Raw genomic sequence first — 22,161 nt, forward strand, 5'->3', positions numbered from 1 at the left:
ACTGCCTTCTTGGAACACTCTTCTCTCTGGATTTCAGATAACAGCCTTTCTGAATTTTACTCTTTGTTCACTGGATGTTCCTTTTTGGTGACCTTTGGTAGAGTCTCCTCTTCTACCTGACTTCTAAAAGTTGGAGTTCTTCCTGGTCCTCTTCTCTTCACTCTCTAGCACCTTCTAAATCATCTCACCCAGGATTAAATAATACAAATATAATATGACTCCCAAAAGTATTATCCAAATCCAGACTCAGAGAACAGTCTCTGAGCTCCTGACTCACAAGCTTGACTGTCTACCTGACACTGACTCTTCAATGGCTCACGGCCATCTCAAACTCAAAGGACTCTTGATCTTTCCTCTTCCCACAACTGTTTCTATCCTACTTTTAGCCACAAATAAATAGCACCACTTAGAAATTCACTGATTTATTCAACAAATATTTGCCGAATACTTATTATATATAGTTTGTTAGAGATACAGGTCCAGGCAAACACAAACATGGTCTCAATCTCCAAGAAACTTACGGAATAGAGTGAAGGAAAAAATTATTCTGTCTGTCTCTCTCACTTGCCCCCACCTCACAGATACACCTCCACACTAAAGGAGAGGTACGTGGGGTCTTAGAGAAATTTAACCCATGCAGTGCTCAGGAAGGTTCGGGAAGGCCTCTCTGGGAAAGTGATACTTGACTTGAGACCAGAAGGATGAGTAAGAGGTAGCCAGGCAAGAGAGGAGAGAAGAGCAGTCCAAGCAGAGGGAACAGATGTGCACAGGCCCTGTGACTGGAAGGAGAAAGGGATCAGGATAATCTGTGAGGACTGAGAGAAGACTAATGCGCTGGGCTGAAGAAAGGGGGGCTGGGTATGGTATAAAATGAGGCGGGAGAGGTGGGCTGGAGCCAGACCATGTTAAAGTATTATCCTTGCTTCTCTCATTCTCCACATAATAGGTCCTATGGATTTTATTTTCTCAACACAGTCCACTTCAAATCATCCTCCTCTCCCCATTTGTACTTCCACCTTTCCGATTCAAGCTGCCCTCATCTCTTTCCTGGATTAACAAAATATCCCCTTAATTGACCTCTTTGCTTCCATTCTTACTCTAGCCCCCATAACATTCTCCATACTAAGGCCAGAGTGATCATTTTAAAAATGCAAACTTGCCAGGTGCAGTGGCTCACGCTTGTAATCCCAACACTCTGGGAAGCTGAGGTGGGCAGATCACCTGAGGTCAGGAGTTTGAGACCAGCCTGGCCAACATGATGAGACCCCATCTCTGCTAAAAATACAAAAATTAGCCAGGCATGGTGGCGGGTGCCTGTAATCCTAGCTACTCAGGAGGCTAAGGCAGGAGAATTGCTTGAACCCGGGAGGTGGAGGTTGCAGTGAGCTGAGATCATACCATTGCACTCCAGCCTCAGTGACAGAGAAAGACACTGTCTCAAAAAAAAAAAAAAAAAAAAAAAAGGCCGGGCGCAGTGGCTCACACCTAATCCCAGCACTTCGGGAGGCCGAGGAGGGTGGATCACAAGGTCAGGAGATGGAGACCATCCTGGCTAACATGGTGAAACCCTGTCTGTACTAAAAATGTAAAAAATTAGCCAGGTGTGGTGGCGGTCGCCTGTAGTTCCAGCTACTCGGGAGGCTGAGGCAGGAGAATGGCCTGAACCTGGAAGGCGGAGCTTGCAGTGAGCTGAGATCGTGCCACTGCACTCCAGCTTGGGTGACAGAGTGAGACTCCGTCTCAAAAAAAAAAAAAAAAAAGGCAAACTTGATGTCATTGCCCCTCCTTAAAGTCCTCCCTATTGCTCTCCATTGCACTTAGGAAAAATTCAAATTCCCCCAAAACTAAAAACCAAGCCTAAGACTTACAAGAGCAAAAAATGAAATAGACAGTAAACCAATCAACCAGCAAAACAACAACAAAAGTTAGATGTGAGAAAATACAGTGCTTGCCACACAGATAATAGACAAAGGGTTGAAGTTTACGATATGCTAAGAACACTTAGAAATTGACAATAAAAAGATAACAGCTCCAAAGAAAAATGCACAAAAGATATATATAGGCAATTCTTAGAATATGTTAAAATACTCTACAAAAATGATAAGATGCTCAAATATACTAGTAATGAAATAAAAGTAACAATAAAATATTACCATGCAGCCATAAAATCAGTAAATTTAAAGTTTAAAATAAATATATGGCAGGTGCGGTGGCTTACGCCTGTAATCCCAGCACTTTGGGAGGCCAAGGCAGGTAGATCGCTTGAGGTCAGGAGTCCGAGACCAGCCTGGTCAACATGGTGAAACCTTGTCTCCACTAAAAATACAAAAATTATCTGGGCGTGGTGGCACACTCCTGTAATCCCAGCTACTTGGGAGGCTGAGACAGGAGAATCACTTGAACCTGGGAGGTGGAGGTTGCAGTGAGCCAAGATTGTGCCACTGCACTCCAGCCTGGACGGCAGAGCAAGACTCTGTCTCAAAAAATAAAAATAAAATAAGTATACCCTTTGACCTGGCAAGCTCACTCCTGGGAATCCATCCAGCTGAAACAAAAGCACTAGTGTGTAAGCATAGATGTATAAAGACGTGCAGCATTGTTTGCAGTTGCAAAAAAGGGAAATAAAGTGGGTGACTTAAGAGTAAGATGGTTAAATAAATTGTGGTACTATCACTGCAGGCTTAGTACACAGACCTGGAGGACATTATGCTAAGTGAAATAAGCCAGGCACAAAAAGACAAATATTGTGTGATCTCACCTATACGCAATCTGAAGAAGTCAAACTCATAGAAGCAGAGAATAGAATGATTACCAGAGGCTAGAGGAGCGGGGTAGATGGAGAAAGTGTGAGACGTTAGTCAAAGGGTAAAGTTTCAGTTAGGAAGAATAATTTCTGGTGATCCACTGCAAAGCGTGGTGACTGTTAATAATAATACTAATAATATTGTTTCAAATTGCTAAGAGTGGATTTTAAATGTTCTCACCACAAATGAATGGTAAGTAGGTGAGGTAAGAGGTATGCTAATTAGTCTGATCTGATCATTCCATAATGTGTACATGTCCTGAAATATCCCATTGTACCCATAAACGTATACAATTATTGTCAATTAAAAATAAATAAAACTTAAAAAATATGGACCAGAGCTCAGTCAGTTGACTCTGGCAAAGCATTATTGAGTGAGAGAGGCAGCACATGAGGCCCTCATGAGCGCCACCTCCAGTCAGCTTCCACTCTTCTCAGAACCTTTTCTGGCAGTGATGCTTACATCTGGGAGTTTTACCGAGGCTTCAATGGTCAAAAAGTATCATTATGGTTTCTAAAAGCCTTAACCCTCTTTCAAGAATGTCTGAATACATGCTCACAGGATTTCACTCAATTTGCAACTGCGATCAACACCAGGTGACATAGGGTCAGTTACACTCTCACCTTGGCAAAGGCGTCTCTGCCGTAGCTGGCCTCCTGTTCTGTGTGCTGCTTGTCAATGATGTCACGGCCTGTGGCCACGGTCCGGTAAAGAAGGGCTTTCTCAACCATATCTGTCTTAGTAGAGAGCAATTCTGCTATGATAGATACTACTTTGCCATTCTCAATAAGAGGCGTGTCACCATCTACTACAAATTTTAAATTTCCCTGTTTCAAAAGTGAAAAAAATAACACATTATGAAACATTATGTCAAGGATATATTTGCCAATATAAAATATAATTCAGGTGACCTTGTTTGTACCTATTTTCCTAAATACATTATACATCTCAACATATAAAAACAGTGTTTCATCTACTTTTTCCCTTTCTCCAGACACTCATCTATCTTTTTGCTTTCAGTTTATGTTTTTGACAGATAAAAGTTTTACATTTTTATGTAATCAAATCTACGAATCTTTTGCCTTAGGGTCTCTCTTTCTTTGGTGTCATACTTAGACCATTCCTACTCCAAAGGGTTTATGAGCATTTGATGTTTTCCTCTAATGCTTTTATAGTTTTCGTTTTCCTTAAACTTTTTATTTTATTTATTTATTTATGTTTGAGACAGAGTCTCGCTCTGTTGCCCAGGCTGGAGTGCAAGTGGTGCGATCTTGGCTCACTGCAAGCTCTGCCTCCTGGGTTCACACCATTCTCCTGCCTCAGCCTCCCGAAGAGCTGGGACTACAGGTGCCTGCCACCACGCCCAGCTAATTTTTTGTATTTTTAGTAGAGACAGGGTTTCACCATGTTAGCTAGGATGGTCTCGACCTCCTGACCTCATGATTCACCCACCTCGGCCTCCCAAAGTGCTGGGATTACAGGCGTAAGCCACCGCGCCTGGCCTTTTTCCTTAAACTTTTTAAGTTCCATCCACAATTTATTTTGGTATATGGTATCAAGTAAGAATCTAACTTTATTTTTCACATGGTTAGTTGCTCTAATGGGATTTATTGAACAGTCTAGCTTTTTCTGATTTGAAATGTCACCTTTTTTTGAGACAGGGTCTGTCACCCAGGCTGGAATGCAGTGGTGCACCATGGCTCACTGCAGCCTCAATGTCCCAGGCTTAAGCGATCCTTCCACCCCTAGCCCCTCTAAATAGCTGGGACTACAGATGCGTGCCACCATGCCTGGTTAATTTTTATATTTTTTGTATAGATGGGGTTTTGCCATGTTGCCCAGGCTGGTCTTGGAACTCCTGGGCTCAAGCAATCTGTCCACCTCAAACTTTCCAAAGTGCTGGGATTACAGGTGTGAGCAACCCCGCCCAGCTGAAATGTCACCTTTTAATATGTTAAATCTCCTCAAGTGTTTGAGTCTATTTATATTCCACTCATTCAATAAGCAATACATACTTATAACCATCTATCAAATGTTCAGCACATTAACCAATCAGTTGATTAATCTGTTGATCTGGTGCTGAACTTGTGCAAAGTTATAAAGTACTATAGCTTTTACTATCATTTTAAGTTTGGTAGAACTAGTCATGTTCCCTCTCCTCCCTTACCCTACCCTATACAACACTTCTTTAATATACTTTATTTGATCTTTTTCCAGGTAAATTCTAGAATCAATAGGTCAAGTTAAAAACAAAATAAAGGCCGGGCGTGGTGGCTCACGCCTGTAATCCCAGCACTTTGGGAGGCTGAGATGGGCAGATCACGAGGTCAGGAGATTGAGACTGTCCTGGCTATGGTGAAACCCCGTCTCTATTAAAAATGCAAAAAATTAGCCAGGCGTGGTGGCAGGCGCCTGTAGTCCCAGCTACTCAGGAGGCTGAGGCAGGAGAATGGTGTGAACTTGGGAGGTGGAGCTTGCAGTAAGCCTAGATTGCGCCACTGTACTCCAGCCTGGGTGACAGAGTGAGATTCCGTCTCAAAAACAAAACAAAACAAACAAAAAACAACAAAAAATAAAATTCTTGTTTGGATTCTGAAAAGGACTGCTTCACTGTATTTAAAAACTAATTCAAACAGATGAGACAATTTATAATACTAAAGTCTTCCTAGTCAGGAACATTTATTGTTTATATTGCTATATAATATTTTTCATAAAGATCCTGCACATTTCTGATTCATTCAGAGTTAAATCTTGCTATATTAAGTGAAAAGTAATTTTTATTCCAGATTTGAATCCATGTTGTCATTCTTATTGTAAGATTATATGTTCAGTGTATTTTAAATATCTCTAATTATATAAATGTTAATGAAAGAAATCTGACACACAGTTCTTCACTTCTAAGATAGTGGGAAACAAGTGGCCCAAAAGTGGTCTATGGTGTTGGCTCTGGGATGAGCTGGCTGTGCGTTTGAGGTAGTCATGCCACCTATCAGAGCTATTTCCCAACCTGTAAAATGAGATGATCAAAAATCCAGTTCTGATAACCTACGATTCTATGTTTCAAATGCCACTAGGAATTTATACCACTAGTAGTCACATCACTGCTGAATTCTTTTATCCTTAAAATTAACCAGTTCAAAGTTTGACAATACCAGTAAGACAATCAACTGAAGTAGTAGTCTCCAACCCTATAGTAGCTTGGAAAATCCCTCATAATATTATAAAATGATGGCAAGAACCACAGACATAGTAATTTCTTCAAAATATGTACAAAATTTTCTCTGAATACTTTTTAAATCTACAGGGAAAAAACAAAATCTTCTGAGAAAGCATCCTGTTCTCAGCAGAAGACAATACATTCTGAGAGGTGTCCCTACTCACCAAGTGCAGAATAGCAGCCAAAATCTTATACACTGTTTGGATCTCCTCAGGTTTGAAGCCAATGACTTTCATGGCATCAGCAACAACTTTGAATTCGGCAGCATCATTGATAGAAGACTGGGGATGAAAATGAAAAACTTAAGTTACAGATATTTCCTATGAGCATTAAAATTCAACAATTATAAAACTAAGTTATACCAAGGTTTTGCCTTCGTAGTAAATCACTTGAGGGGATGGTGAGTCTCCAGAGAAAATAAAAATGATTTCAGGAGTTGCAACATTATTCAGCACGTACAAAGCCCACTTGTGTGTGAAAGCCATCACCTAAAATAAGCACTGTGCCCTTTTCTGGAACCTTCAGTGAGGGAGCAAGTCCTGAGCTGGCTCAGACAAGCTGATCCCCACTCCATGATCAGTGAAGGCAACAGCATGGATGTGAGATCACAAATGCAAGTGTTGAATGTGAGAGCCTCCAAGATACATGCTTGGCTACTGTTGTTTGTGGCTCTTTGTTCCACAATTGTCTTATTTAGGCTGGCAACAACACTTCACTCTCGTATAATCAGGCGGTTTATTTTCCAGGTGAGGCAAGGCGGGCCCTCAAAAGCAAAACAGCCAGCCTGAGTCATTTAGTAAGCTATTAAGTAGTCTGGGACTATAACTTCATTCTTTCACTCACTTGATACGCATTTCACAAGTCAGCTCTACTAACTGGTACAGGCAGCTCAAAGATGAATCGCCTGCCTTTTTAGAGCTGTGGCCATCACATTGAAAATACAAGTGTGTAAACAGAAATTCACAATAAAGCAATAGTAACTGCTTATATTAGTTTTACCACAGCAGCAGCCACAGAGGCTTGACCAATCCTTTCCTCAGTAAGTTTCTCCTCTTGTTTGGATACAGAGACCTGGCCTGATGCTCACTTGTTGAGGAAGGTCCCTGGAAGGGGACCTCTCTGCCTGGTGAGTACAAGTTCCTCTAGTGTCCAGGAGACAACCAGGCCAGCCCCTCCTCCTCCTAGGTTTTTGTTTTTTGTTTTTACCTTGGGCAAGATACTTAACCTCATTGAACCTCAATTTCCTCACAAATAAAATGGGCATAATAACATATATCTTACAGGGTGGTTGTTAGAATTGAATGAAAATTTATATAAAGGACCTCCCTAGTACCAGCATACAAAAAAAACCACTCAGCAGTATCAGATATTACTATTACTATAAACTGCAACCATGTTGAAATTGGAAAGTAACTGGATAAAATCTAAATGTCCTACTGTGGGGAACTGTTGGCTGCTTACCTAACAGCTATCCTCTACCCTCATTTCTTTCTTGCCAATCGAACCCTGATTTGTTTACTCCTCTCTAAGTGTGCATGTCCTTTGTGACTGGCATCTACCTAGCCTCAAGAGGTAAATCTTCACTGGTCTAAACTCATCAGGGATCTTATTTCCCTTACTAAATGACTGGTTAGCCACAGGCATGGGATGCCATTCTGATCAATACAACATGAGGGAAAGTGTTTATGGGGGATGAGTGGAGGAGGGTTCTGGGGAGGTTTCCCTAGCTTATAAAGGACATATGCCATGAACATCTCCTTTGCAGGTGACTCCTGGAACTTCTGATGACATTTTGGGACTACAAGGAAAACCAGCCTAAGAGGACAGAGCTGTCCATGAGTGTGGCAGAGTTGTAAGTTGGGGAAACAATCAAAAAAACACCTGGGTCCCTGACAACATTGTTAAGGCAATGAACTAACTAATTCTGGAATTGTCCCATCTCAGAGTTTCTTGTTATGCTAGATAATTAAGTTTCTTATTGTTTTTGGAGACTTTTAATTGGGTCTTCTCTTACTTGCAACCCAAAATATCTTAACTGTATATGACTCCTGCATTTTAGGACTGGTTAAGATATAGACAGTGCAATACTTAATAGTTATAAAAATTATTATATTAATTTATATTTGTTTGCATGGAAAGATTATAATAAAAACAGGTTTATTTAATTAGGATTTATTGTATGATTCCATTTATAAATACAGATGCAAACCATTATCAATAACCATTTCTGTATGGTAAGATTTAGTGTATTTTTGTTTCCTTTTGGTTCATAGTTTAGGTTTTGACTATGATCATTTATTACTTCTTTGTTTTTCTTAGGAAGCAAAAAAAAAAGGTGGGGAAAGCAAACATGGAAATTTTTGATAAAAAGGGAATCTAAGCTAAATTTAACCTAGAAAAAAGGCTATTAATTTAATACTTGCTTTCTGTGGGGACTCTACATGACTTGGTCAAAAGTAACTTAGTCGATAAGACAATTTGAAAACAAACATTCCCAGTCACCGGCTTTCCAGGTGTTGACTTTACAATTCTTTAAGTGCCTCTGGCTAGTTCTCAGAGAGCTGGAGTGTTGCCCTCTACTGTTTTTTGTTTTTAATTCATTTTCAGCCAAACATTCCTGCTCTCAGATGACCGTAAAAGTAAAGTTGTTGTAACCTAAATGTCAAATAATGGAAAATTAATTGCAAAAACCAAAATATCATTAATTTCTATGCACAGCAATAAAAATACAGCTAAACCAATAATGCAGGTATAATTAGCTTATTTTGATTAATAGCATTTTTTAAAGAAATAGCTCCCATATCTTAGATCTTTTTCCTTTACAGTTTCTTTTATTTCTCCCCCAACTATGAAAGCAATAAGTTTTTAATACAGAATTTTTTAAAATAAGGAAAAACAGAACACAAATATCCATAATCTCACCCACGTAGAATAAATAATTAATACTGTGATCTATATCCTACCATATCTTATTATATGCATTTATATACCTTCCCTCCTACGAAATAGGATAATAGTGTAACTATTATCAACAAACTATTATAAGAATTAGTTGTAAAATTACTAGCAGATGAACTGGAAATAAAATGAACTAGAAATAAAAGAGCAAAAATACACCTGCATGTTAAATGTATGCAAGTACTTGCATGCAAGAAAAGAGAAAAAATGGAAAAACTTGAAAGCTGAATAGAAATGCCTCAAAGGTCACAAAATTATTTCTAGGGTACATCAAAATCAATATTTGAACAAACAGTGAATGGAGAATCAAAGTGCATTTTAATTTTGTCTTACTAACTTGCCTTTGGCCAAATCATATGGAATCTTCTTAGGAGGTAGGCTTCCTAGTCCTACCTCAATATTTTTATAGTGTCAAAATAAATGGAATAGGGATAGGATTAAAAATTAAAATAAAACATTGAACATAGGAAAAAACTTCTTTCCTGTCAGATAGTGATAAAATATCATAACTGATTTTAAGCAAAGTTGTTGATTCAAAAATGTGCTGAATCTCTGTCCTTGAGAATTTAAAAAATAGAACAGGATAAAAGAGATGTTTATTTGCCTAAAGGCAGCAGGCTTGACCAGATAATTATTGAATGTCTCTTCTAATTCTTTGATTTTCTATCGGAGCAATCTCAAAGAGGAAATTCTCACCTTTAATTGAGCTCCCACATGAATATAGTTGTAGGATGAAAGGGATTTCTGGAGATGTAGAGAGCGTAGCATTTGTTCTGAACCTCCTTGGAGTAGCTGAAAAATATTTAATTAGAAATAAATTGGCCAGACATACATTGAAGCAAACATGAACTTAGTGGTAATCTAGCTTTTATTCATTTTCTGGGCTTAATTCACTTATGTCTTCCTGTTTCTAGCTTTGAAGAAGTTTTGTTTGTTTGTTTTTTTTAAACATTCAAGGTAAATGGCTTCAATGTCATCAGTTACAGAGAATGTTATGCAGTCATAAAGAAAATTACTCTGAAAATGTCTCATCTCATTTACAATATAACTGGCATAAAAGTTTCTTGCTTTGAATGCCGTCATTTGTAAAACAGGATCCTATGCTCTGTGGTGGTTGCTTGCTTAGCAGCCTCATTATAGACAGGATATAGTTCTGTCTCAGAATTTAGAAAAAGTCAATATTGCTACGGAAGTAAGAAACATCAGTAGACAGTCATATGCTGAATCACACTGGAAACAAACAGCTTTTCCTCATCAATCTGTACCTCTCAGGAAAAGAGGACAGCTGGGGAACCATGATTGTAGTATTGGATAAAGATAAATTTTAATACTTTCATCCAAGTGGGAAGAACACTGGGAAAAAGTTACAGGTTATTGAAATAAACAGAACTCTTTTATATTTGGTAGAAATATAGCTTATTTAAAACATGGCAAATTGCCAACAGAACCATAAACACAATATTGACAGTGCTTTTATATAGAGCATGTTTTTGGAAGGTATTATGTTTAAATTCTCTAAATTAAACTGTATGCTTTCGTTTACTTAAAAAGTCTAATTATCAGATTTTAAAAATTGATTTTTAAACTTAATATACCAGAACTTATATATACAAATGAGTAGTGTCTATTAAAGCAGTTACCTAAAAGAAACTGAATTCGACTGAATTGCATTCAATTGTATTGTCACCGTTCAGTTACTTTCTGTTAGCCTTGATTTATATTAATCTGGGCTTTAAAAAATTACAATAATATATCATACTTGTTTTCTAAGTGTAAAGACTTGCCAACAGGAAGGCTATTTAAAAGATTTTGCTTTAGAATCTAAAAGCACTCTTGAAAAGAAATACTCCAATTTTTTTCTAAACTTGATGGATTAAAAAGGCAATTAATTCTCCCTAGAAGTTATAAATCCGGATTGTTTTTTAAAAGTAATCATATTGCTTTTAGTGTGTATGAGTGAAACAAACTGAATTTGTATTCTGATCTCTAGAACTCCCAAATATGGAAACAACAGCTTCAGTTCAAAATAAAACAAAAATTAATTTAACACTTAGAATGCACCATTTCAAAAGCTTTCACAGTCATTAAAGTGTTATCTATACTGCAAGAAAATATGAGGGATGCTCACCCAAGGCAGTCATCTGGTTGGCTAAGCTCCTGCCAGCTGGGTGGAACAGTCATGTTCATCCAATCTCTTAAGCAGGTAGGGCAGGGCATGTGGTGCGTGCGTGCGTGCATGCGTGACATGTTATAGGGCCAATGGAGATGAGTGATGCATAGGACAGGGGAAAGCCCAAGACACAAATACTCATTTCCTGCACAACTGGGCAAATGATCAATTATCTGTATAACGGATTACTAACCTGATAGAAAGAATGAAAGCTTCTTTCTCCTGGCTGTTGCACAATCACTCGAGACTAAGAAAAAACACATTAAAATGGTTACCCTGAAAATGTGCCCCTAAAATAAAACAGGAGCCACTTTCTTAGGGAACTGTCAGGCCTCTGAGCCCAAGTCTGCACGTATACATCCAAATGGCCTGAAGCAACTGAAGAATCACAAAAGAAGTGAAAATGGCAGATTCTTGCCTTAACTAATGACATTTGGTGCCGTGACTTGGATGGGGGGGCGGGGAGCTCCCTTGGGAGATCAATCCCCTGTCCTCCTGCTCTTTGCTCTGTGAGAAAGATTGACTTACGACCTCAAGTCCTCAGACCAACCAGCCCAAGGAACATCTCACCAATTTTAAATCAGGTAAGCGGCCTCTTTATACTCTCTTCTCCAACCTCTCTCACTATCCCTCAACCTCTTTCTCCTTTCAATTTCGGCGCCACCCTTCAATCTCCCCCTTCCCTTAATTTCAGTTCCTTTCCTTTTCTGGTAGAGACAGAGGAGATGTGTTTTATCTGTGAACCCAAAACTCCAGCGCCGGTCACAGATTCGGGAAGACAGTCTTCCCTTGGTGTTTAATCACTGCAGGGACGCCTTCCTGATTATTCACCCACACTCCATTGGTGTCTGATCACTGTGGAGACACTTGCCTTGATCCTTCACCTTGGTGGCAAGCACCACCTTCCCTGGGTGGCAAGTACCAACCCCACCCCATCCCCTATCCCCACCCCCCGACCCTGGCCCATGTCTCTACCATCTCTTTTCTCTGGGCTTGCCTCCTCCACTATGGTCAACCTTCCACCCTCCATTCCTCCTTCTCCCTTAGCCTGTGTTCTCAAGAACTTAAAACCTCTTCAACTCACACCTGATCTAAAACCTAAACACCTTATTTTCTTCTGCAATACCACTTGACCCCAATACAAACTCGACAGTGGTTCCAAATAGCCAGAAAACAGCACTTTAAATTTCTCCATCCTACAAGGTCTAGATAATTATTGTCGTACAATGGGCAAATGATCTGAGATGCCTGACGTCCAGGCATTCTTTTACACATCGGTCCCTCCCTATTCTCTGCTCCCAATGCGACTTGTCCCAAATCTTTCTTCTTTCTCTTCTGTCTGTTCCTTCAGTGTCCACCCCAAGCTCTGAGTCCTCTGAACCCTCCTTTTCTACAGGACCTCTCCCCTCCTCCTCAGGCTGTGCCTTGCCAGGCTAAGCCAGGTCCCAATTCTTCCTCAGCCTGTGCTCTCCCATCTTATAATCCTTTTATCACCTCCCCTCCTCACACCCAATCTGGCTTAGTTTCGTTCCACGACTAGCCTTCCCCCACCTGCCCAACAATTTCCTCTTAAAGAGGTGGCTGGAGCTAAAGGCACAGTCAAGGTTAATGCTACTTTTTCTTTATCTGACCTCTCCCAAATCAGTTAAATATCCTAAAGACCCCATGGATTGTATACTCATCTAAGAATGAGTCTTCTCTATGGGGTTTCCCCTGCAATTCTTTGATAATTCTTTTTATTGCTTAAAACAGAAGTCCCTAAATTTTCTGAAGAATGAAGCTATTTTGATTTTTTAGATGGAATTTGGTGGTTGGGGGTGGGGTAAGAATTAGAATTGGGGAGAATAGGAAGGAATGCTTAGGGAGGAATATTCTCAACATTCCTTTCCCCAGGGTCTGCTGGCATTTCAAAGAGCAATGCCTTATATCCTGTAATAAAAGTCAGTTGAGCAAGATCAATCCATAGGGACCTCTGCCTTAGATGGTTCCAAAAATACTGCCGTTAGGAGAGGGTTCAAAATATGAGTTCATTCAAAAGGATCCTTTTGATTGAATATGTATTACACATAAAGTGAATTGATGAAACATTCTGGAAAAAGGACTGATAATAATACCTGGCATTTCCTGTCCTTTTTCAACTGACTCTGATAATACATTTATTTCCTTAACAGTCCGACTTCAATATAACAAACAAAAATAAAGATTATACTTCATTATATGGCCATAAAGGATGCTATGGCCTAACTGGGATAGGAAACCCTTAACTGAGAAAACCTGTCAGCTTAGATCTGTGTGAATTCAAGGTGGAGACTTAACTTCATAAAGCACAAGCTTAACTGTAAAAATGAACTCTATGTATTCTCTTGCAGTCATTTCCACTGATAATCAAGATTAGTTAAGACACAACCAGCTGGGTGCAGCAGCTCATTCCTGTAATCCCAGCACTTTGGGAGACTGAGGCAGGAGGGCTGCTTGGGCCTAAGAGTTTGAGACCAGCCTGGGCAATACAGGGAGACCCCATCTCTACAAAATAAAAAAAAAATTGCTGGGTATGGTGGGCCATGCCTGTGGTCCCAGCTACTCAGGAGGCTGAGGTGGGAGGATTGCTTGAGCCTGGGAGGTTGAGGCTGCAGTGAGCTATGTTCATGCTACTGCACTCCAGCCTGGATGACAGAGTGAGACCCTGTCTCAAAAAACACAAAACCAAACCAGACACAACCCCTCTGGTGGTCCCAAGAAGAAAATTCTAATTGGAATCCTCTAGAAATTGGGCCTATTTTAAGTTTTTACTGACCAAATACAGTTTGCTTCATAATTAGGATGTAAGATCACAAAATACATATATGTTACTATAAAGCAATGAACAAATAGAAACTAGAAGAAAATGAGATATCAAATTAATTAAAATTAAAATGTATAGAAGATGGTGATGTATAAAAAAACTAGAACTGATTAGTCTTAGATTGATTTTCGGTTAAACCTTACCCAGAAGCTGGCACACACTCATACCTGTGCCCCCACCCATTCACACGCATAGCTAAATCTATCTACAAGGTTCATAACTTTTTCCAACTTGACAATGTAAGTGGGAAGAAGAGAAGACAAAAGGAGAATATCTTATCATAAAAAGCTAATGAAGAAGGGAGAATAGGATTTAAAGCTATTTTGAGTCAATAAAATAAATTCTATAAATATAATTTGTTTAAACATTCAGCACTTAAAACATTACCCTCAGAAATTAAGCATATTTTACCTTTTCTAGTAAGTAGTTATTGATATGCCCACCAATAGGGTCACCCTTGAAGTCAAAGTTGATATCCATGTATTTTCCAAACCTGCTTGAGTTGTCATTACGGTTGGTTTTGGCATTTCCAAAAGCTTCCAAAACACAGTTGGACTTAAGCAACATATTCTTCACTCTTTAACACAGATAAATGAAAGTCATTATAAAAACTTACAGAGACTAGAATTTTTTAAAAACTGGATTTTGCTAAAACACATACAAATATTTATACAAAGATGCTAATTCCAGCATTGTTTGCAATATCAAAAAAAACCAAACAAATTAATGTCCACCAATAGGGATAAAAATAAATTTTTGTTTCCCAATATAATGAAATACTATACAGGTGCTAAAAAGAATGAGGTACATCAATATGTACTCACATGGAAATGTCCAGCATATATTAAGGAATATAAAATCAAGTTGTCAAATAACATGCATTGCAGGATCCTTGTGTGTGTATGTGTGTGTACATGCGTGTGTGTGTGTGCATGCACATGTGTCAGCAAATGCTTAAAAATCTGGAGGGATCAGCACACCTTACTACGGTTATCTAGATAGGAGACTGACGAAATGGGCAAGGTAGGATTTCAGGGAACTTTTACATCTTCAACTTAATTCTACAATGTTTGTTTTTCCTTTTATAAATGTACATATTTTATCTACATAAAGAAAATTTTTTAAAAAGATGTGTTCTGAAAAGGGAAAGAATAGGTGATACAGAAAATGATACAGTTTTTAAGGCACTTGCTTATAAAACCTGGAATTGTGACATTTTATTGTACTTAGTTATACATCATAAATTTAATCTTCACTAGTTCAGAAATTGCTCATTATTTTGTTTGAAGCTGTATGGAATTTCTCCTTTGTACCAGTCATTTAATGCATTCTTTATTCGACGAATGCTAACTTTCTATACAGCAGTCCCTCCCAATGGATACATTTTAAACTTTATGCTATGTCCTTGTTTTCATTCCACTGATAAAATTCCTCTTATACAGGCATACCTGCAGAAATAACTCTGGCCTCTGAAATAACTTGATGTAGAAGATCTACTGTTACTCCCGCTAATACTGGAGAGTTCAACCTTATCGCCTCACAAATGAAAGCATATTTTAAAAATATGTGTGTGTGGGGAAACTGCTTGTGATAAGATATGCTTGTGAAAGACTAGTAAATTTATGTATGTCTTACTCTACTATTGTAGGTGTGAAATTATTTCTTATCTGGTTGCTCTCCTGAGCTCCTAAGGAAATTAAGAAAACTTACACATATCCCTGTCCTTGTCAAACTAGATTGTAAAGTCAGAGTAAGAAGGAGGGATATGTTACAATTAAGAAAAATGCCTCTCCTGGCCCAGCAATGCAGCCCAATATGATGAAAAGAAGAAAGGCCATGCAGGGTAGTGAAGTGTAAGTTCTCTTCTTTTACATCAACCCAATATCCTTTCTTCCTATTTATAAAACTGAAGATTGTTATGTGTAGATGAGGTGGGACTCTTTACTAAATTAGTATTGAGCTTTGAAGTAACCAATTAGGAAAACAGTTTCTCTCTTCAAAAAGGCTGCGCCACATAAGAAAGTTGAGTCTTGTTGCTTTATAGCTATCATCCATTCATCCCTTAAGTATTTGTTAAGCAAATACTATGTGCCAGCTGCTCCCCTAAATGCTGGGCCCCAGACAGTAGAGATCAGCTTTATTACTCATCTTCCCATGAGCAACAGCACAGTATGGCATGAAATCCTTTTAGAAAATGAATCTTGTTCGGCCGGGCGCGGTGGCTCATGCCTGTAATCCTAGCACTTTGGGAGACCGAGGCGGGCGGGTCACGAGGTCAGGAGATCGAGACCACAGTGAAACCCCGTCTCTACTAAAAATACAAAAAAATTAGCCAGGCGCAGTGGCCGGTGCCTGTAGTTCCAGCTACTCGGGAAGCTGAGGCAGGAGAATGGCGTGAACCCAGGAGGTGGAGCTTGCAGTGAGCTGAGATCGCGCCACTGCACTCCAGCCTGGGCCACTGAGCGAGACTCCATCAAAAAAAAAAAGAAAGAAAAAAAGAAAATGAATCTTGTTCAGAAATTCCACTGTCAGCGGGTTCTGAATGTTGTAATGATGATGATGGGAAGGCATGGGTCTGCCTTCCAGAGTCCCACTTCCCTCAGAACACAGTTTTTTAAAAACCCTGATGTGGTGAAAAGAGCAAGGAACCTGTGAGAGTTTGAACAATAAAACCTACCAGTGTAAATTATAACAGCTCTGCTGACCACATTTAAGTCAACAGTAATAAACCAGGATGGGAACACTTCCAACTGTTTCAGAGTAATGATTCTTTTGGTCTCATAATTAGGTAAAGCTTACCATAGTAGTATTTTTCTATTAAAAACAAATCTAGAAATGGATACAGTGAAATAAATAAAAGTACAGAGACAATATGCACTTAAGAGAATCAAAGTAGCTTAATCATCAAAAAATGCTCAGCCCATAGGTTTAGACCCCCCAAAATGCTCAACCCGTAGAGTTTAGGTCTAGCCAAGTCCATAGAGAAAACAGAGTGCTAAGAATTCCTCCCCATTATTAGAGTGCCCTTACCTTTCAACCTCTGCTCTCTGACTGGGGTTGGTGATGGCCGCAATATACTGCATAATGTACTTACTGGCTTCCGTTTTACCAGCTCCACTTTCCCCTGGGGGGAAAAATTGTTCAGGGCTTAACATAATAATTTAAACCAAGAGTAAGCTAATTTTTAATAGAATAATTTAAAAATCTGATACTGGTGATGCATTTAAAATCCCACATGTTGCACTGTTTCATTTTTTTGCTTTTTTGAGTTATTTCCTCCTGCCTTGATATGGTTAGTGGTTCTAACAGACCTGAATATGATGAAGAAAATAAAACTATTCTAAAACTAAAATAATGAGTAGACTACAAATAAAGATTTACTTAGGAAAAAGGTACCGATGTGGTAAACTAAGACTAAAGTTTTAGTACTTGGCAGGGACTCATAAGTCTAGCAGAAATGAAATAAGGTAGTTAGTCAAACAGTGGTTACAACTAAATTCATATAATCTTATTTTCTATAAGAGAATTTCTTTTAATCTTAAAGGGGACAAAATAATTCGTCTAAAAAATTAAGGTTAGAGTAATTTTAGTGAAAAAACAAAACAGCAAGCTCCAGACACAAGGTATCATAGAAAAAGCATGACAATTGGGATAATGCTGGGGGATGGGGAAAAAGGAACCAATTTCGAAGTATCTACCAAAAATGTTAAATGCTTATGCCTTCTGACTCAAAAATTCCACTGGTAGAAATTTCTCCTAAGGAAATACTAAAAAATACTAACATAACCAAATAATAATAATGTTCAAAGGTTTTAAAACATTTCTACAGACTGTACTGTAAGTCATGGCTAAAATCTGGAAATTATATATCCATCAGTAGATAACTGGATAAATTATGATTCAATTATTTAAACGGAACACTACACAATTATTAAAAAGAATGCACTACCTCTATAGAAACACCAATGAAAAGATATTTACTATATATTATTAAATGGAAAAATTAGTTATATAACAACAGACATAATTCTATATATATAATTATATATTTATAATATAATTACATATGCAATTATGACTATATGTGTTTGCACATGCAGAGAAAATGTATAAAAGGATAAACACTAAACTGTTAACAGCTGTTACTGCTGGAATTTTGGGAAGGATAACGCACTCAAGGTGAAGAAACGTTTTGCTTTTACTCCACACACTCATATAATTGTTTTTATTCTCCCCTTTAAAACCCAGTAATACTGTTTTTGTGATTTGTTTTAAATAAAACATAGTCCTAGGATATAATTTTCTAACTCCAACACTAAGTTACTTAACTCCTCTGACCTTTGATATTCTTATCTATAAAGTAGAAAAATAACTGTTCTACATACCAGAGGTTGTTTTGCTCACCAAAATGGAATAATGATTATAAAAGTGTTTCTAAAAGCATAAAACCACCAGTGCAAATGTGAGGTATTATTAGCACCTGAAGAAATTCCCACAATTTGGGAGAGGCCATCCTGGGTCAGTGGACAGATATTTTTCCTGTCCCCATTTCATTACATAAGGGTCCTTGAAGGGCTCCCCTTAACGTAGGCAGTTTGGCTCCAGTCCTCAAACATGTGAGGTCTGCACCCTATCTCGTGCCTATCTCCCCCCTTGTTGGGCTTCAATACTCAGCCCCTCAGCTCTGAAAGCTTATTTTTGGCCCCCACGCCTCAGTAGGTCCCTCAACACTAGCTCCCAAGTACCAGTCTGATTTTGAGTTGATTCTTCCTTTTCGCACGTCAATATTTCATTTTCTTGGTTTCATTTTGTTATTTAAAATAATTTTGTTACATTTTATCCAGACTTTTATGTGTTTGAGATGGAAACATTTTCCATGTCAGCTCAATCTAACAAATTGGCCAGAAGTCATCCAAGTGTAATATGTATTCATAAATGAACCAAGATTAGAGGTTGATCAGAAATGATATAAATAATTTGGTATTTAACGTTCATCACTTTTCTCTCTCCTATAGAATTGCTCAGGCTTCTACCTTTAAAAAAAGATTTAATCAATTGTTTGGATTCTTGAGTATCAGACAAATTAAACACATTGTACCTTTGGAAATACAGGGGACCCCCTCCAATTACCTGATATCACAATACAAGTGTCTTTTGATCGCCTCTTCATAGCCTTGTAAGCAGCATCCGCAATAGCAAAAAGGTGAGGCGGTCTCTCATACAGCTCACGGCCTTTATACTGCTCAATTGTGTCTCTTCCATAGATGTTCAACAACTTGTAAGGGTTCACAGAAACGACGACTTCTCCAATGAACGTATAGATGCGCCCTTTTTCAAATCTGTACAGAAGCAAAAGAAAAGGAAGACATAGCTGTGGTTATAGAGAAATGATGTATCTGTCCTATGAGTCTCTTATTTCCAAGGAAGTCCAAATATCCTAGGAATAATTTCTGAACTGACATTTCACTGGCTCTGAGTTAGCTTGTAGAGAATGTTTGAGGCTGTGCCCCTTCAGATGCCATGGTAGAAAAGACCAGTAGGGGTTAAAAGCCAGGCAAGAAGGAAGAATTTAACTTGTTGGAGGCTGGGGATTTCCTGTTTCCAAAATATAGAAGGGTAAGAAGATGAAAAAGCTAAAAAGAGTTGAAGACAATCTCAGAGCTCTAGGAGGAAAAGAAATAGAAGTTAAAGCAGATCTTGAAATCCACTTGGTCAGATTTTCAATTATAAAGAGGACTGTCATATACATTTATTTTTTTCTCCCTCTTGAACCTCACTAAAATGTTAGTAAATTAATATAAACAGTAAAATCCATAACAGAGAGAATGGCGGAGGAGATACTTCTGCTCTAAATCAAATTTATTTTTTTTATGACTGCCTAAAGTTCCATGGTGTCGATATATTATTATATATTCAACGATTCCTGTTCCTTCCTGCTTTCTATGAACAATACTGCAGAAAACACTATTGATACATAATCTTACAGATTGGTGCTTTTACTTCTGTGGTACAGATTCTCAGGAATGGGACAGCTGGTTGAAAGGCATGTGTATTTTTAAAGTATATATGATTGTACCTTTTCCCCATAAAATAGGGTTAAAAATCTAATCATACATATTTGTATCTGTACATAGATATATTTTATAAATGAGTACATAAGCGTGAAAAAATATAGACAAATACACGTTATATTTTATGCATCATTTTATATACACAGTAGGGTTATGTGGAAGGAGAGAAATAAAGAGGAAGGCCACATGGGCAGGTGAGAAGAGGCCACAGGACAAAAAAAAAAAAAAAAAAGAATACAAAGCTTGAGTAGGTATGCTATGACTGCAATTGTGCAACTTTATGTGTCTATTTAAGAAAAATTTTAAATATAAAATTTAGAAAACCCATATATGTCCACTGTTTTTACACAGTAATCCACACATAGAAACATATGCGACCCAGAGCTTGGATGTTTCCACATAACAAGTGGTTACCACCAACATGCTCTACGAGCTGAGAGATACTGGTAGACATCTCTCTCACATCCAAGAACTGAACAAAGGGTGTGCCCTGACAGGCAAAATGCTGGTTCACAGACAGCATGTCTCTAAGCACGCTTGCTTCATGGCTGGTGGAGCAGGAGAAATAACTAAGCATTTGGGACCAAAAAGCAAGAACCTTAAATTTCCTTTAAGCTGGAATGAAGGCTGTTGGCTATAATTAGGAATGGAAACAAACAGATATTGATAATTTCAACAATAAATTCAAACCAAGATTTTTATCAAGTATTTAGAGTATTTTAAGAGTTATTAACTGCTTCAAGGTTTTCAGTGCATTTTTCTACTATGGGTTTTCTATGTATCCTCTCAGTTGTTAGGAAGTTTACATGGTAGCTAAAAGCACTGATTTCCGGTCCTTTACATCTGGGTTTGAATGCGCACATTGCAAACTCAATAGCAGTGATATCTTGGGAAAGCTACTTAACCTCCATGTGTTTCAGCTTCTTCATCTGTAAAATGGTCATAATTATACCCCTCTACCCTCTGACATCAAATAAGTACTTTTTTAAAAAGATCATTAATCGTATGCTTCTGATTATGTTATGCATAAGGGAGATTTTTAAATAATGTTTTTGTTTTATAAACATTGCTACTGAAATCACAACAATCCTTACACATGAGGAATGAATGAATTCAATTATCATAATCCAATTCTCTGGCCAGATGCAGTGGCTCTCGCCTACAATCCCACCACTCTGGGAGGCCAAGGCAGGTGGATTACTTGAGGCCAGGAGTTTGAGACCAGCCTAGGCAACATGGTGAAACTTCATCTCTACCAAAAATACAAAATTAGCTGGGCATGGTGGTGCACGCTTATAATCCCAGCTACTTGGGAGGCTGAGGTGGGAGGATCGGTTGAACCTGGGAGGCGGAGGTTGTAGTGAGGCAAGATCGCACCACTGCACTGCAGAGTGAGACGCTGTCTTAAAAAAAAAAAAAAAAATCCAATTCCCTGACTCAGCTGTCAGTCAACTACAAGTCACAAGCAAAATATCTATATAACAACTGTTCAAAGACTCGCGAAAATAAGAAGCTAAGATTCACTACGCAAGTTTTTCTGGCTTAACCTGCAAATTTGCAGTACATGCTCAAGTATCTCTAAGGAAAAGAATCAAAAGGGCATGATTCTTTAGTTTTGAATAAGCACTGTCCAAACAACAAAAAAAAAAATGAAGAAAAGCAGCAGAAGAATGTCTCATGAACCTGGAACTCTGCAACTAAGAGACACAGCAAATAATGTATGAGATTAGAATATTGTAAGATTCCATGTTTGTTCAATGATGTACCTTCTTTCTCACTGGATAATTTTTAGAGCCACTAATAGACCATTATGCTCTAAAATAATATTTTATTACAAATAAAATATTTTCTATTAACCTATAGGCACCATGTATAAAATAATTAAATGGCTGGGCATAGTGGCACATGCTTGCAGACCCAGCTATTTGAGATGCTGAGGCAGAAGGATCACTTGAGCCCAGGAGTTTGGGTCCAGCCTGGACAACACAGCAAGATCTCATGTCTTAAGAAAATAATTGAATGCATAACTATTAACTGAAAGATAGTGGCAAATATTAACAGAATATGATATTAAATACAATGCTTCAGCAATTCACAAA

At 38.3% G+C, this 22,161-nt stretch overlaps 1 protein-coding gene across 6 annotated transcripts in view; it reads right to left on the reverse strand.

Annotated features, from left to right (window-relative positions):
• Nucleotides 1–22,161, reverse strand: part of MYO1D (myosin ID) — a 377,108-nt gene that overhangs the window by 260,171 nt on the left and 94,776 nt on the right. For 5 of the 6 annotated variants that reach the window (XM_009251492.4, XM_009251493.3, XM_054535148.2 and 2 more), the window contains 7 exon segments: nt 19,122–19,330; nt 17,022–17,115; nt 14,403–14,568; nt 11,343–11,396; nt 9,676–9,771; nt 6,186–6,302; nt 3,428–3,631 (listed from right to left, as the gene is read on the reverse strand). In XM_009251492.4, the coding sequence (XP_009249767.3) occupies nt 3,428–3,631; nt 6,186–6,302; nt 9,676–9,771; nt 11,343–11,396; nt 14,403–14,568; nt 17,022–17,115; nt 19,122–19,330 (940 nt within the window). 6 annotated transcript variants of the gene reach the window in all.

Source organism: Pongo abelii, chromosome 19 (genome assembly GCF_028885655.2).
Source record: "Pongo abelii isolate AG06213 chromosome 19, NHGRI_mPonAbe1-v2.0_pri, whole genome shotgun sequence".
Lineage (NCBI taxonomy): Eukaryota > Metazoa > Chordata > Mammalia > Primates > Hominidae > Pongo > Pongo abelii.